We start from the raw sequence: 17,885 nt of genomic DNA, 5'->3' as shown, positions 1-17,885 counted from the left end.
CTAGTTAATATTACTATTAAAATAATAAAACTTGAAGAGCTTTTTACTCTTTGTTTTGTGTAAGTCTATTTGAATACTGATATCTTGACTCAATCAAATGTCTATTCTGGAATAGCATACATTTGCGGCTTTCTTCTTTAGGCAATTATTCATTTACATCACTTTTATACAGTTTATGGATGTGATACTGAAGAACTTATACTGTAAACCAATATTCAATTTTGCGCTTAGCAGAGATTTATTTTTCATAATTTTCTAATTTCTCTGAATTACATTAATATATTTGCAACACTATATTTTTGCGTTATTTTTCTACTTGCCAAAGTCACGAAAATAAGTTTGTCTTCAGTAAGGGCTACTCTATTTAAACTAATGTGGGAGGGTAGGAAGGGAAGTTTAAGTATTGAATGTGGGTCATGGGTCTTTTTTCAGTATTTGTCTATTAGCAGTAGGAAAAATTATCTAAATGGTTCTTGTTTGTAGGGATATTTTTGAAAGTCCCTTCCTACCCTCCCACATACATTTTAATGGAATAGCCCTAAGTATTATATGAAAGACTTACCTGTTCTGTTAGATATGCATTGAAACAAATAAGAAACACATATCTCTCTAACAAATGACAACACCTTGTAAACAATCGGTCTATCAAATCATTGGTCTGAAAGTATAAACACATAACAATTAATAAATTGAAAATGTGTTCATGGGGTACAGATGTTCCCCTGCTTGTTATAAAGGGAGAGAACTGTAAAAATGAAGTATGTGAACAATACTCAAACCTTACTGTGTTTAATGGTTATTAGCATTGTGTATGAGTTTTGGTGGGGTTCATGTTGATTTGTCTTTATTTTTCTATGTTGTGTTTTGTCAGCCTGGTTTTGTGTACTTTTGTTCGTCTTATTCTACTTTAGCCACATGGTGTTGTCAGTTTATTTTTTATCAATGAATTTGAATGTCCTTCTGGTATCTTTTCCTCCTCTTTCACAACATTTGGTTGAGGCAAACTTACGTTGGAGAATGGAAACTAATTCTAGAAAGTACAGACATGGCATTAGGATAATAAAATACTTGGTAGATATGTCAAGCTCTGAATTTCCTTAAATCAAAACAAGTTGTGAGTAGTTTTATGGATGTTTCCGAAAGAATAATCTTGGAAGGGCCAGCACTACACCAATACATACACATTTAGTCCAAATTATTTCTGTAAAGTGAGATCCAAAATAATGTTGAGTTCACACGTAATTCGAATTCGATTCGCATTAACTTATTCGAATTAGTTTAATTCGCATTCAAAACGTTTTACATCCTAACGTCATTCTAAATCGAATTACAATACGGGTCAAAATCCCTTTACTGTCCAAACGACGTTACCTTTTAGTTCGTGTTGCGTATTTCTAATGCGAATTGGATAATTCGAATCAATTTGAATTAAAAAAGAAGAGTGTGTAAATGCGATTAGCTAATTCGATTCGCATGAATTCGAATTAAATGTTCGTGTGAACGAGGCATTACTTAAAATGCATTTAACCCATAAATATCGATTTTCAGATAAACAATGACTTTTGATTTATTTTTTTCTGAAAAAGGAAAGATAGGACACTTGAATTTATAAAAACATTTTTTTCAAAACATAGGTTATAACTTTCTACACAGCAAATTTTGAAATAGATAATAAAACTCATAATACATGTATATATTGGCACATTTAACCCAAAATACAGCATATTGTGTTATAACTCTTCTCTGATCCTGTTTGTCAGTTGAAAGTATAGGAAATATTACACAATTTTATAAAACCAATTCAGTGTGTCATAATTATTCATGTCTAAAGAATATTTCTCAAGGTCCATGACGTCTTCCATTATGATCATGGCAGTTTTTAACGACCTTGACTTGCTATACAGCCCTCGCACGGTTGGTTCTTCCATTACATAAACTTAAGAAAACACATCTGCATTATGGTATTCAATAATTTACTTTAAACCATTAGTTTGCAACATGCAGTGTTAATCAATTATTTGTCAAGGCTTTTTCAGTACACTCTGCTTTCATCCATATATTAGATTACTGCTATGATATAATATTATAAATTAATATATATTGTTATCATGCAAATGGATGGAAATTCAAAGTGCTAATGGAAAAAGAAAATGTTTTTCAGTATAGAACACATATATTGTAAAGATTTAGTAAATCACCTTTTGAGAGCCATTCCTTTCTATTCTTTCCAGCTTCTGTACAAGATCATAGATAAGTATTCTGAGATGACAGTAATCTGAACAGTGGTCAATCAGCTGATCAACCTATAAAGGAATAAGTTATTTGAAAGTACATTAAAGGTTACAGTAATCTACCATATCAGAATTGTAAGCTTTATGGGTGAAATTTAAAAAGGGTACATCACTTCATAAATGCAATTGGTTAAAAATTTACTTCACAATAGATATTCAACCATCTTTAAATTTTGGTGTACACAATGAAATTATCCTAAACAAGAATGTGTCCATAGTACACTCACTTTCATTTTCTTTGTTCAGTGGACCGTGGAAATTAGAAAGATCTTATCATAAGGAACATGTGTACTAAGTTTCAAGATGATTGGACTTCAGCTTCATCAAAAACTACCTTGACCAAAAGCTTTAACCTGAAGCGAGACAGACGGATGGACGAACAGACCAGAAAACATAATGCCCCTCTACTATTGTAGGTAGGGCATACAAATTCTATAAACCACTTTCGAGTTCATCCGTCACTGGAAAAAACTCGTCAATTATACGCGCCTTTATCACCGTCATCTGTGCGTTTAGGGGCGTCATCACTTCCCTACAATGTTGAGCGAGTGGTTGGAAAATTATAATTCTATATTGTACGAATTATTCGGCAAATTGAATTCTGAAAATAGACAATCAATACTGCTGTCATTAGGGAATTGTCAGTAAGTACCTCCAGAGCAACCATTATTTCTAGTTTATCCTGCACAAAGACGATCACTAAGACGCTTGATGAACGTAAATAGTGCAGGGATGCAGGCGAGCCCCTCTATCTGGTAAATGACGTCATAAAGGCGTGCATAATTGACAAGTTTTTGCCGGTGACGGATGAACTCGAAAGTGGTCTATTGGGTAGTACCTTATCACGTGACATAGAATTATTCAGTTAATTTCCATTGAACTGCAAGGAAGGACAAAAAACCCTTAAAATTTATACCAATAACCCTATTTTTCACCAGCGAATAACCTTTGGAGTTTGTAGATTTGCACGCAAGTTATCTCCCATGAAAATGACATCACACACGTAAAGAAACAAAATGGCAGCATTCAAATGTCACATTACACTGAAAGCCAATCGAGAGACGAGGATATAAATCTTTGGACATGAATAGATATGTGAATAGAGTGCCAGCAGCTGATGATATCTCTGATGAACGGTCCTTTTCAGGGCCATCAATATTTTACAAAAAGTTTCTACCTGTGTTGTAAATTCGAGAAATTCTAGAAAAAAATATATTTTCAAACATCAGCCAGTGTTTGTTATGTATAATAAAGTAAGCGTTCAAAAGGCCCTTCCACTGCAAGTTCAGTATAACAAAACAATTGTGGCCCTTAGAATCAATGAATATCCCAAATTGTCAATCCTTAAAAAGTTATTTCACTTCGGGCTGCACCCTCATTGAAATAACCTTGTCTTGTTTTGGATAGTCACCTTTCCAAAGGGCCATAATTGTATATAATCAAAGCTCACATTTTGAAATTTTTCATATGAATTAAATAGGATTTTCTCAATATGGCAATAATCAAAATGGCATTTTAGTTTAAATTGGCAAAATTGCAAAAATAAATGCATGTTGTATTTTCTGCATTTACAGTTTTATGTATTGAATATTGCCATATCATACCTGCCAACTTTTCAAAATGCCCATGGGGATTTTACGTGCAAGATGGCTCTCATAGTCCTACAAAACCTTTAAGGGGCCTACAAATATGTTTTAATGGTGTTTTTGGGCTTCTTTATACTTTAACAAGCCTATTACCATTGTAAAATTAATTGTTTTGTTCAAATTTGGGACACAATTGTTTTTTTAAAATTTCCATTTGGGAGCCTCCATGGGGGAAATCCCCCGCTAATAGTGACAGTTGGCAGGTATGCCATATAGTATGATGGTTGAAGTGGGAAAGTCTAATGCTACATCCCTTGTAGTTCATTCTAGCTGCTGTAATGGAGTATATTTCTCTAGCTCAGTTGTTAGATTGGCAGCATGCTTTAACATTGCTGTTACAATGGTGATATTAGAATGCTTTAACTAAACATTGCTGTTACAATGGTGATATTAGAATGCTTTAACTAAACATTGCTGTTACAATGGTGATATTAGAATGCTTTAACTAAACATTGCTGTTACAATGGTGATTTTAGAATGCTTTAACTAAACATTGCTGTTACAATGGTGATATTAGAATGCTTTAACTAAACATTGCTGTTACAATGGTGATTTTAGAATGCTTTAACTAAACATTGCTGTTACAATGGTGATTTTAGAATGCTTTAACTAAACATTGCTGTTACAATGGTGATTTTAGAATGCTTTAACTAAACATTGCTGTTACAATGGTGATTTTAGAATGCTTTAACTAAACATTGCTGTTACAAAGGTGATTTTAGAAAAGTTATTCATCAACATTATAAACACAAACTAAAACTTTACATTTGCAAATTGTTACTTTTTTCAGAAAATAATATATAGGAGTAAGAAGAAACTTGTGGGGATTAACGTTTTGTGAAAATAAGGATGGGTATGAACTATGAAGAAATCAGCAATCAAACTTTATGGTCTGTTAAAATAAAGAGTGATTTTTAAAACCTCATTTATTTATTTCTTGGAAAACCCAGAATGAAAAACAAAAGCTAACAAATTGAATTTAATTGCTTAATACTTTTTATTTGCCTCCTTGAGTTATTTTGAAAGTCAATGAAGGTCATATTCCAGTGAAACATGTCAGATTCACATTTACTCCTGGTAATGCATTACTATTGATGTGATATCATGTGTAATGTCTTAGATACATAAATAGTTACTCACAAATGACTGGGGTTTGACCAACCTTGATAAATCCATTCCATTATATCAAATTTATAAAAATACTGATGCTTCATTGCCATTCTATATAATGGTACAAATAAATCACCTCTCAGTAAAACATAAAAACTTTTAATTACAATTCTAAAACGTGAAGGCCATAAACATATAATATTTCAATGAATTTATGTGTATTGCTGTTTTTGTATACAAATTCAAGTTTTAAATAACACAATTTACAATTTTTGTGTCTTTAATCAAGAAAACCACAATAGTATTTAACAGAAATAAACCCATATCATTTATATAGAGATATCAAATATCAATTATTTCTAAGAAGATAGATCCTTATCTAAATCTAAATACTTTGCCATTCTTCAATTATGTTTACTGTGAGTTCATTTGTTTTCGTGGGTACCATGTAGGTTCAATTTTAATGGATTGTGGAAAACATCCATTTACGTAGATATTTGATTTCAAGGTTTTGCCAAAGTCTAAATATCTATAGAAAATTTGTAATTTGTTGGACATTAGAATTCTTCTTTCTCAGGCTACCACAAAATCCATAAAAATTGGTATCCAATGACTAATAATAAACCTACAGTATGAATATAAGGAGATGTGTGGCAGACATCTATAAGACAGAAAACCAACAACAAACAAGAATAATGTGTCCATAGGATTCAATATGCCACTTATACTATCCCAATTCAATGGACTATGAACCACCTGAAACATGGTTAAGACCATAATTGTCATTTTTATGTAGGTTTTGCCAAAATTAAGTATCATACAAAGATATTAAATGCCCCTAAAAATTTTGTTTATCCTCATTAATCAATTTGTGTAAAACCTCTAGGAACAAAATATCCGTGTTTTGGGAAAAGCATTGACTTGTATCTACATATAAATACTACAAATAGCTCTCAGAACGACTTAATGTTGGTAGCTTTACATAAAATGTTAAAATGTGAAGCCCTGAAGAGTATATAAGACAAAGTAAATCAAAATAATACTGTTATTTGACAGGATGATGTCTTGAGAACATCATAAGAATACATAGGCTTTCATTTATTCAAATTTAAAATTGAAGGTTTGAAGGAGTAAACAAAGAGGCCTAATTCTTAATCTCCTGCTTAACCACTTACTACTGTAAAAGCAGAAACTTTCATGGAGGATTTAAATTCGTTTATTTCGTGGAAAGAACCTATCCAAGAAATTAAAACCACCATGAAATTTTAACCAACATATAAAATTGCTTCCATTTATCAAAAACCACCAAATTATATCCCAATGAAATCATATATATAGATACAAAACCACGAAATTTTAACCCCATGAAAATAAATGTTTCTACAGTATGTGAAAGTGAAACCTGTCTAAAGCCCAATTATTGTTCAGGTTATCAGGTGATTGGTTTAGACATGTTATTAAAGAAGGTTTATTGTGCACCATGATGAAAGTTTATATATGTAGATTTCAAGTTTTTTTAAGGTTGGATTCAAGAAAGATCAGATTGGTATCAATAAAACATAGAATCCCTTTTATACAGGTTCGCTCACCCTTGTTTCAAACCAATGTTTTAGAGATACTATTGTTAATAATAACAAGAGTGCACACGCTGAAATGTCTCGCCTTCTGTACTAATCATTGATATTATGTTGATAGTCCTAAGTATAAAGCTTTATTGCAACTGCCACATAAACTTAACATTAATCAAGATAACTAAACAAAGACCAATGAACCTTGAAAATGAGGTCAAGGTCAGATGAACCATGCCAGGCAGACATGCACAGCTAACAATGCTTCTATACAACATATATAGTTGACCTATTACTAATAGTTGAAGAAAAATAGACCAAAACACAAAAACTTAACACTGTGCAATGAACCGTGAAAATGAGGTCACGGTCAAATAAAACCTGCGCGACTGACATAAAGATCATAAAATATTTCCATACACCAAATATAGTTGACCTATGACATATAGTATAAGATAAAAAGACCAAAACTCAAAAACTTAACTTTGACCACTGAACCATGAAAATGAGGTCAAGGTCACGTGAGATCTGCCCGCTAGACATGTACACCTTACAATCATTCCATACAACAAATATAGTAGACCTGTTGCATTTAGTATGAGAAAAACACACCAAAACACAAAAACTTAACTATACCCACTGAACCATGAAAATGAGGTCAAGGTCAGATGACACCTGTCAGTTGGACATGTACACCTCACAGTCCTTCCATACACTGAATATACAAGCCCTATTGCTTATAGTATCTGAGATATGGACTTGACCACCAAAACTTAACCTTGCTCACTGATCCATGAAATGAGGTCAAGATCAAGTGAAAACTGTCTGACAGACATGAGGACCTTGCAAGGTACGCACATATCAAATATAGTTATACTATTATAATAAGAGAGAATTCAACATTACAAAAAATCTGAACTTTTTTTTCAAGTGGTCACTGAACCATGAAAATGAGGTCAAGGACATTGGACATGTGACTGACGGAAACTTCGTAACATGAAGCATTTATATACAAAGTATGAAGCATCCAAGTCTTCCACCTTCTAAAATATAAAGCTTTATAAAGCCACCGCCGGATCACTATCCCTATGTCGAGCTTTCTGCAACAAAAGCTGCAGGCTCTACAAAAAATTTTCTTACCTGGTTTTTGATATGGACACCATTAGGAATTATTCTGACAAGTTTTCGGACCGAGTAGTAGTCCCCTTTTTGTAAGCTGTTATATTTCTTTGATGATTGATGTTGAGATCTACTGTAGAAAGAATAAGTCTGTGATGTAACAGATTTCTTAACAGATTAACATTAAAGCAATGTGATGGATATTAATTGAGTCACATATAAATGCATGTGTGCAATACTGTGACAGTACTTTTATTCGTGGGGTACCAATTTTCGTGGTTTTCGTGGATGACTTTATCCACGAATTTAAGTGTCCAACGAAATAAAACAACCATTGTCCAAATCAAGACATGGACAGATCCCCATCGGAAGGTTTGGATACTGATCATATGATCTAGAGAATATATTGAATAACGCCAAATCTGAGAATACTTTAATGGCAGTCACAGAACTATATACTACAACCGCATGCAAGATCATACCTATTTAATCTTTAATAACCTAAACTTTTGATCAATTCTCATAAAAAATATTTTGATCGATAAAAGTAAGATTTCCGGTATTGATATGCTAGTATGATAAAGTGTTCACTTTATATCCTCATTGTTCTCGTACATATGGGAAATAATAATTTCATGCTGGGCTTGATTTTGATAAGTTCAATTTACGTTTATGGCATTTGTTTATTTTTACTGTTTTCTTTAGGTGACATGTTTATGGCCTCATTAACACCTTTGATGGTATTTAATTCATTGATCACTGGGTTAATAAGTGTTATCACTACGATTTACATGGTCAATGTTTTCTTTGCAATTATTCAATCGAGACTATTTGTAACCTTCTTTTCTATAATTTTTCTTTTTTTTTTCAAGAAAACTAAAATCCACGAATTTAAAACCCCACGAACATGTAAATATTGCTCAAACCACGAAAATTGATACCCACGAATTAAAGTACTTTCACAGTACTTTAATACCATCACTCAAGGTGCTTTTATAACTAATTTAATCATAAAACTTGAAGCTGAATAATAAAATTAAAGAACCTTTATTGGTGGAGGAAGTAGGAAATTTTCCAGTGAGAATAAAGAAACCTTTTGACAGGAAAACTAGCAATCCTTGTCAATTAAGATCCAAGTCAATACACCATGGGATTTAGGAGTTTCAAACAGATAATCCAAGAATTGACAGAGTAATGATAACTATAAATGAGTAACTGAGATAACTTTTCCACCTAGGAATATTCTTCTATTGTAAAGATGTCAAACATTTTTCACTTTCAATTCTTGCAATTTGTTTGATAATAAAATTTAAGGAGAATCAGTCTCTCTGTTCAGAGATTAAGCCAGAATTGTAAAAACAAGAATGTGTCAATAGAACATGGATACTATTCCCTGCACGATCAGTGGACAAAACTCTAATCTAGCATTAAAACTAGAAAGATCTTATCATAGGGAACATGTGTACTCAGCTTCAAGTTGATTAAACTTCAATTTCATCTTCATTAAAAACTACCTTGACAAAACACTTTAATCTCAAGAGAGATCGACATATGAATGAACAGACACACAGACCGAAAAACATAATGCCCCTAAGTGGATCATAAAAACATAGTAATTACAAGCAATGAAAAACAACAAACTGTTTTTACCAATTCATTTAAAACATTATTTTAAGTTCATTTTACATAAAGGTATTTACATTCATGCTACTCCTGAAACTTAATTGTTCTACTCACTTTAAATCCTGAGGAAAGCCGTATTTTTGTGCAAGCACAAGACATCCCATAATAGATCCAACTGTAGCCCTGTCCTGACCAGAATTACAGGTAAACAGCAGACCTGGATTACATGATTTGGATTTCTCAAAAAACTTTGGACATTCCTGGAATGAGAAGTAAAGGATAACATGTTATTTCATATTGTCTAAAAATCAGTTTTATACAGCGTCGAAAAAGTTGAGTATCACCAAATTTAGAATTTACAAATTATCTTTATTTTCATTCCGTATTTTAATAAAAATTATGAACTTTTTTAGAATTCCAAAAGCACTATATCTTTTTTTTATATATATATATATATATATATACATGCAAAGAAATGTTAAATAAAAAAAAAAAAAAATGTACAACAAAATATCATTATACTGTTTCCTAAAACTACTGACTTATCATTGAGCCTGTTAAAGCTGACTATGCAGTAAAGGTTTTTGCTCATTGTTGAAGTCCATATGGTGATCTATAGTTGTTAACTTCTATGTCATTTAGTCTCTGATGGAAAGTTGTCTCATTGGCAATCATACAAAATCTTCTTATTTTTATATATGTAAAAAATCTTTACTCAAAACTTTTTTCAGCCACTATGTGATAATTTGAGCTAGACATCTTGTAAATACACCTGTCTATTTCTAAATTCTAGATATCTTTTATGTTTCTGTATTGTTGTGTTGCTGCCTCATTGACATGTATTCTATCATTATTAGAATCACTTCCAACTATTGATGTCAAGAGATTTATTAAGGCTAAAAGAATAAATAGGGTAAATTTTCCCTTTCAACATGCATTTTCAAGTACCCCTAAAGATATTACTATTTAAAAAGTGATATTCCAGAGAAAAAGATTTTTATGTCTATTATCTAGTTCAGGTTTTTCAATGGAATATTGACATAGAGAATATTAATCAATTGGTTCATTTAGACTGAATGCTTTCAGGAAAATAAATTGAAGTAGTTTTTCTAAGAGATTATGGTTAAACTACTATGACATCCTGGTTTCTGAAGTACCCATTTTCCATTTAGTAATGGTATAATTTTTAAAATGATTTATAGGAAAAAACAAGTAAAAATATGGGCCAAATAATGTTCTCTTTATTTGACAATATTCTCCCTGAAACTTCAAACTGTTTTAATGACCTATCAATAACATAAAGATCAGATCTAAGGAGAACTACGGTCTGTTTTCGTTCATATAAAGTAGATAAATGAAATATCGGTGCTAATTATTAATTATGCTTCTTTCATGTACAGCAAACCTAATAAATAAATAAACCTTATAAAAACTGTTAGTTTCTGATTAAATAAAAAAAAAACAAGCAGAAAAAGGTCATTGGCAGTTGTTTCCTGTTAAAATTGGTTACAATTGTAAACGCAGCTGTTTTTCACCCACACACAAAACATGTCATAATATATCCTGCTGAAACAAAAGATGAAGACGAATCAATTAACCTATACTTAACATGACGCATGTTTTTCATGCGTAAGGGATAAATTTGGTAAAATGATAACATTTGTTTTCCTTATTTTAAATGCTCTCGTTGTTTTCATGCTCTTTCATGTTTTAATCAAATTACCCTTTATATAGAGGTGTAACAACACTGATTCTAGCCATGTTTCTGAGCACCTAGTTGGTCCTATTTGACATCTTTTATTCAGGATCCTGGGTTTGTGTTTGTCTCATGATTTTCCTGATTTTTTGACTGACACTTAATTATTTTTTGACATGACAAACATTGACAAAATTAAATAAAACTTTGTAAGTTAATACAAGGGGTTGAAAGTTTTACGACCAAAAAGGGAGGGCATTGTTTTCAAACTCTGACATATTTATCTATTTAAGTAGTTAAAGTGAGCATGAAAAGTTATGGCATAGGTTACAAGTAAAGAGACAGTGGAATGGGTTGCAAATAATTAAACAAGAGGCTCTCAAGAGCATGAGTTGCTCACCTTAATTTTTTTGGTTAAATCTCTCATCAATGATTATTTTGGCTTTTCAATTTGTTTAAATGTTTTTTGAATCGTCCTATTTTCTTCAAAAGCAAAAAAAAAAAAAAAAAATCTCCTATGTTCTATTTTAGCCATAGGAGCTATGTTTCTTGACATACAAGTAAATAAAATATAAAATTTATACTAGATACTCTGAAACTCATTTAGCCTAAGTTTGGCTGAAATTGATACAACAGTTTCAAAGGAGAAGATTTTTTAAAGTAAGTCAACATGATGAACAAATTGTGAAAAAAGTCTTTAAAGGGCAATAACTCCTAAAGGGGTCAATTGACAATTTTGGTATAATTGACTTATTTGTAGATCTTACTTTGCTTAACATTTTTGCTATTAACAGTTTATCTGTATCTATAATAATATTCAAGATAATAACCAAAACTGCAAAATTTCTTTAAAATCATCAATTCAGGGGCAATTCACCTGAAAAACCAGCTACCCAATTCGGCTGAAAATTTCAGGACAGGTTGCCTTGACCTAATAAATTAAAATAAACCTTTAACTTCTTGTCTTATTTGCTCTAAATGGTTTTTGAGATATAAGCCAAAAACTGCATTTTATCCTGTGTTCCTTCGGGGCCAGGTGAGCTAAAAAGGGAATATAGGTTCAAAACTATATGCATTTATTTAAAAATAGGTCTGTCTAAAATATACCTCATACAGTGATAGTAAAAAACTGGTTACTGCTGTGCCCAATGTTACATGCAAGCCTAGACAAACAGATAAGAAGTTAAAAAACTCTTCATTTCATACCTTATGCTCATTATGTAGGTTAGGGATATGAAGGCATGCCATCAAGCAAAAGTGTGTTTTTTTTTTTATAGATTAATGTTAAATAAATAATTTGATTTTGAATGGTTATTTCAATCAAGGTTTCCCAGGGTTGACCTTATGCTTACCATATCTCATCACTAAAATACAATAATATAATATGAAAGTTCAATGGAAAATAACGTCAATGATTTAAGGTGATTATAGAATCATTTGTGTTCCCATGGAATTGGAATAGAAAGAATTTGTCACTGATTCTAAAATTATCACAGACTATTTCATATTTATGACCAATGGACATGTACATCTACCGTTAATGGACCTCTGGTAATGTTTTTAACTAAATTTGGCATCACCACGTAAATCTCTATGGTAAACTTAACTAGAGATTGAAAAGGAAAATGTTCTTTTACAGATAGCTTAACGACCATAACTTTATAACTTGTCCCATTAGTAGGACACACTTATATGGTGAAAAGACATAAAAATAAATAATAAGTTAAACAAAAAGACCATATAGATCCTTTATGATGAAAGGATGAATAAAAATTACGAAAAATCATGGAAAATCAACTTATTATACAGCTCAAACCCCTTTCATAAGTGACATTTCCAACCAGTTCTTAAGAGTTCTTTAAATAAATATTCAAGGCAAATGAACTTATATTTGCAATGACTTTAAATAAGATTTCAAATATCGTTATATCAATCAGCAACTGTTTTTTTGCCTGGCATATAAAGCTGGCTCAGGGTTAATTTTTTTTAGGTTAAACATGATGACAGCGACATTGGAATCTAGAAATACCAGACAGGTTATAGCAATGATTGAAGGTTGTTCTGTAAAAATACATCATTAACTTTTGTCTGATGACTGGAATTGCTATTTCATAGGATTAGACATATTTTTCAAAATTTCAATAGGAATAAATCAAGTTATATGAAATGACAAAATATTTGATGAAAATAACTATGTGGTAATTTTTCCATTAAATTTTGTTGACCAAATACTCTAAATCGAATTCCAAGCTCCCAGCCAGACGATTGTTCTGAAAAAAGTAAAGTAAAATGGCTATTTCTATTACATTAATTTAATTTCTAGGAAATTATCCTGTAAAGAGACAACTCATTTATTCCTTTTTCTGTGTGTAATGAGTTATTTGAAATTTTCAAGAAGAAAGAACTGACATTTGGTGTGCTTTCTTTATACATGATTTCACCTACCCTTTTTCATTTTGGATATTTGTGGTTCTAATCTTCAAAGTGCAAATGAACTTCTTATAATTTATCATTGGTGCATTCTACACAAACCATAGGAGTTTCCTTAACATCCTTAATGACCTAGTGAAGCCAAAGTACTGCACATAAAATCTTAGATGGAATTTGATACAAAAACATTGCACTGGTTATATAAATACCGGGTAACTAATACCTGAGGGTGTTTAATTACTGTTATAGTGCAGATCATTACAAAGAAAAACTTTGTCAATTGAGTCAAAGCTCTATGAAACTTCATTTGTGTGCTAGTTTAATAATTATACTAATGTTTTGTTATCATAATCTTAAATTACAATTTTTTTATTTATCAGATTTTGGTTAACATCATGTGTGTAACATTTATGCAATGGTTACCTGCCACATTTATCAATCTGAATATCTTTAATATTATCGACTTTTTCTTTTGAAAGTTTTTATTGTGCTAAACAAGTGGGTAGCGTTAAAATTGCTACTTGCTGAATCAATGTGTATGTATATGAAGCTTTATTTTTGTGAAGCCAAGGTAGTTGTGTGGTCTAGCGCACCAGATACAGTGCAGGCGATTTGGTGTCACGATATCTCAGTAGCCTGGGTTGGAATCCTGACGAGGGAAGAACAAAAATTTGCGAAAGCAAAAAAACAGATCTAACATTGTTGGGTTGATGTTTAGACATATTGTATATATATATATATATAAATGGGAGGGAGAAAGAGCTAATTCTTCCTCAAAGGAAAAACATTCTCAACCTAGACTGAATATATCTTGCATAACAACAAAATTACAACAGTAACAGCTACCAGGGAATATCACTAATCATTACCTTAAATACATTTAAAAAGTCATCAATATCTTCATCTGTCGGAGAAGCTTCTAAGGGAAAACATAATCTTTTAAACCTGAAATTAATTTGTCTTAATATTAGATACACTAAGACAATATGGTCCTCTAAAGAACAACTTTGATATAAATGCATTGAATTTATGTATTTTGAAAATCATACTATAAACTTTCTGTCACATGATTATCTGTCTGTAAAGGAAGTCAGCTCCTGTCAAGATACTAAAACTCAAAAAAGACTTCACAAAATAATGCCATTCTAATCTGACTGTTTACTGAAATGCTTTTGTTTTGGTTGTCAAATATTACATCTTTCTTTAAAGTTGTAAAATATAAAACTTTCAAATTTCAATGATATGAAACATATGAAGTTTCAGATAGGAAAATAATTATTTCAATGACTGTATTTTAACTTTAATCACATTGATTTGTCCCTAAGAAAAATATTCTTAAATTCTTAATTTAAAAAAAAAACAGAATTGTGAAATTATTTTCTAAATATAACTTGTATGGTGTACATCTAAACTTGTTTGTTAGGATCTAAAAGAAACAATTTTTATACTAGGAATTCATTTCAGTAGTAATTTTGGTGTCGTGACCAGGATAAACTCGAATTCAAACTCAAACAAGGCCAAGGAACTTATAATGTAAATGGCAATAACTATAACTTTCATCTTTTCTGTATGGAAGTAATGGTATTTCTTTGTCAGAGCAAATAGTACAAATGGCTTTTTAAGGGAAGGTAAAATCAGATGAGTAAATTATCAGTTTATTTAGGTTAAGGTAATTAAATACCTACCTGACACTGTGTGAGCACAACATATGTCTAGAATACACTTCCTCTGAAACTAGTAAATTATCCTCATACTGAACTGTTAGCTCTCGAAGCTCTTTCTGTGGATTTTCTATATCACCATAGAAATAAAACTTGTTTTTGTCATTCAAGATGGCTAGATCTATCACCTGAAACAATAATATACTGTTAAAACACTGCTTTATTAGGTAAAGTATTTCTAAATTTGTTCTATTTAAATGAAGATAGTACTATGTCATAAACTGTATCAATGTTCAAAAGAAAGCATACTGTGGATTCATTTAATTTGGTGGATATCAATTTTCATGGATTGCTGAAAATTTGAATATTCGTGGATATTTGATTTCGTTTATCAATCACTGTATACAAAGCCTATTCAAAATATGCTATATGTTTGACATTTGAATTCGTGGTTCACCAGTACCCACGAAAACCATGTAAATTGGTATCCAACAAATATTAATGGATCCAGAGTATACTTGTGTTCACACTCTACATGATTTTAAAGGAACTTATGTGCAATAAAAATACTTATATTGGAACCAATTCTTTGTTAAGTTGTTTTTGCACCAAAATGCTGAAATTTATGTCTTATTGGGACAAATAAATTTCACCAGATATGTGTTAAAACTTCTTAGATTAAAAAAGAAGCCTACTGTATGTCTTTTTTTTTCAAACAATTCTGTAAGTGTTAATATGGTTATAACAAATGCAGTACATTATAATAACCACTACTGTATAACCAGTCAGAGTACAATGATATGTAGTAATTACTCTATCATACATTAAACGAATGATGGTTGCTGTTAATTCACCTTCTTTACTAAGAAATCGTGAAAGAAGGAAAATCATCTCAAGGTTACTTGTGAGAAATTGATAAAACATGTTTTTTTCCTTCTTGATCAAATATTCGCTACACTTAGACGCTGTCACAACAAAGATGGAACATGCTGATATGCAAATCAATCCATCTTATAACAATTGTCTAATGGGTTTTGTGTTCACTTAAACAATACAGCCAGCACTTTGATCAAAATCTATTAGCTAACTTGAAAAGAACTTTTCAAGGCTGTTTACTAATTTTCAAGTATTTTCAAATATTTCGACCTTAATATTCCAACTTTATAAGGACTAAATACAGAACAAATAATATGTGATTACAATACAGTATTAACAATATCTTATGAACTGTGTTTTTTTCCATTAGATTCGGTAATTAAAAGCTTTTAATTGAATAATAATAAAGCAAGTTTGACAATTTGCATTCTGTTTTTCTTAAACAGCCTTATTGGTGGGCTCTAAGCAGCTGTAAAAGACAATTTTGACTAAGGGCTTCATCTAATTATCATCTGGAACCGATTTTTCAATGGATTTTTTTTTCCTTTCTAATATTAGAGACTTTGAACTTTAACCTATTGACCCTTAAACCAATAGGCATCTTATTTCTGCATAATTATTATTCCAATCAGGCAAGGGAAACAGTTTCCATACAGAAAACTATTTTTCATAAAATAATATTTTAAGTAACAGTTAATGACCTTGCACTTTTACCTATTGACCTAAAGTTGACATACCTTTTTCATCTTCCTGTGGTGTATATGTTAAATTCTGATCAATCAAGGGAAAACCATTCAGAAACCGTTGGTTTTGGACACAAGGTCATGATGACTATATGTTCCCAATTTTTTTGGGAGAAATATAAAAGTGTTCTAGTATAGTCCATTCATCTCATTGAATTAATGATCTGTAATGGTTAAAATTTTAGCCATTTCAAAAATTTGAAGCAAGACCTTTCTGTTTGATTATACATTCCTTTGATTCTAGACCTCCATTTTTCAGAATATATACCTACTTCTTTTCTAACTCTGGCCTCTGCTTCATCTGCCTCCTGTGGACTTCTTCCGAGTAGGACAAGGCTTTCTAAGTTATCTCTGTCTCTAATGGTATATGGTAGCATGTCTGAGCCAGAGTCAACAAATAATACAGGTTCTTCTCTCAGATTGAATAACAGAATGTCCTAAGATGGAAATATAAAAATCAATTTAACCATCAAATACATCATTAGGAACTAAATGACCCCCTTTTCCCCTGAATGTGACCTGCCAAATTGGACTTATTATTAGGTTTGTACTTATATAAGCAACATGACAGGTGTCACATGTGGTGCAGGATCTGCTTACCATTCTGCCTAACTTGAGACCATCCCCAGTTTTTAGTGGGGTTTATGTTACCATTGTTTTGTCTGTCAGCGTATGGTGACCTATAGTTCAAAATTTCTGTCTTGTGAAAAGTTGTCTCATTGGCAATCATACCACTTCTTATTTTTATACTGCAACTAGTTGTGTTTATTTCCTAAATATAGTAACATAGCTATATTTTGTATAATGTCATTTTCATCATGGAACTCTTTCTCTGCGATCAGGGGAACACTGAAGGGATGAAAATAAGTTTGAAATTTGTGTTACGATTTAAAAAGCTATCAATGTATAGCCGGTAATTTAACTTGCAGTATAAAAACAATATTAGATCAATGTCATAAAAATATGAACTTTTTTGTACTTTTTTTATGCAAAACTAGAGAAGGGCTGGGTAGAACCTCACCCTTCCCAAGTTTCTCACTCTAGTAAAAAAAGTTTAAATTTTCCTGACACTGACCTAATATTGTATATATCGGTTTGCTGTGGATGTTTAAATATCAGAAA

General features: G+C 31.3%; 1 protein-coding gene across 5 annotated transcripts in view; it reads right to left on the bottom strand.

Moving 5' to 3' along the window:
• The window catches only part of LOC134724743 (paladin-like), a 115,565-nt gene that overhangs the window by 12,123 nt on the left and 85,557 nt on the right, over nt 1-17,885 (bottom strand). For 4 of the 5 annotated variants that reach the window (XM_063587948.1, XM_063587949.1, XM_063587952.1 and 1 more), the window contains 7 exons: nt 17,036-17,200; nt 15,169-15,332; nt 14,353-14,428; nt 9,472-9,617; nt 7,756-7,867; nt 2,199-2,303; nt 563-658 (listed from right to left, as the gene is read on the bottom strand). In XM_063587948.1, the coding sequence (XP_063444018.1) occupies nt 563-658; nt 2,199-2,303; nt 7,756-7,867; nt 9,472-9,617; nt 14,353-14,428; nt 15,169-15,332; nt 17,036-17,200 (864 nt within the window). The remainder of the gene's footprint in view (nt 1-562; nt 659-2,198; nt 2,304-7,755; nt 7,868-9,471; nt 9,618-14,352; nt 14,429-15,168; nt 15,333-17,035; nt 17,201-17,885) is intronic. The other variant, XM_063587950.1, reaches the window with a different exon arrangement.

This window comes from Mytilus trossulus, chromosome 7 (assembly GCF_036588685.1).
Source record: "Mytilus trossulus isolate FHL-02 chromosome 7, PNRI_Mtr1.1.1.hap1, whole genome shotgun sequence".
NCBI classification, from domain to species: Eukaryota; Metazoa; Mollusca; class Bivalvia; order Mytilida; family Mytilidae; genus Mytilus; species Mytilus trossulus.
The sequence above is the reverse complement of the archived record's forward strand: the minus strand, read 5'-3'. Positions and strand labels throughout refer to the sequence as shown.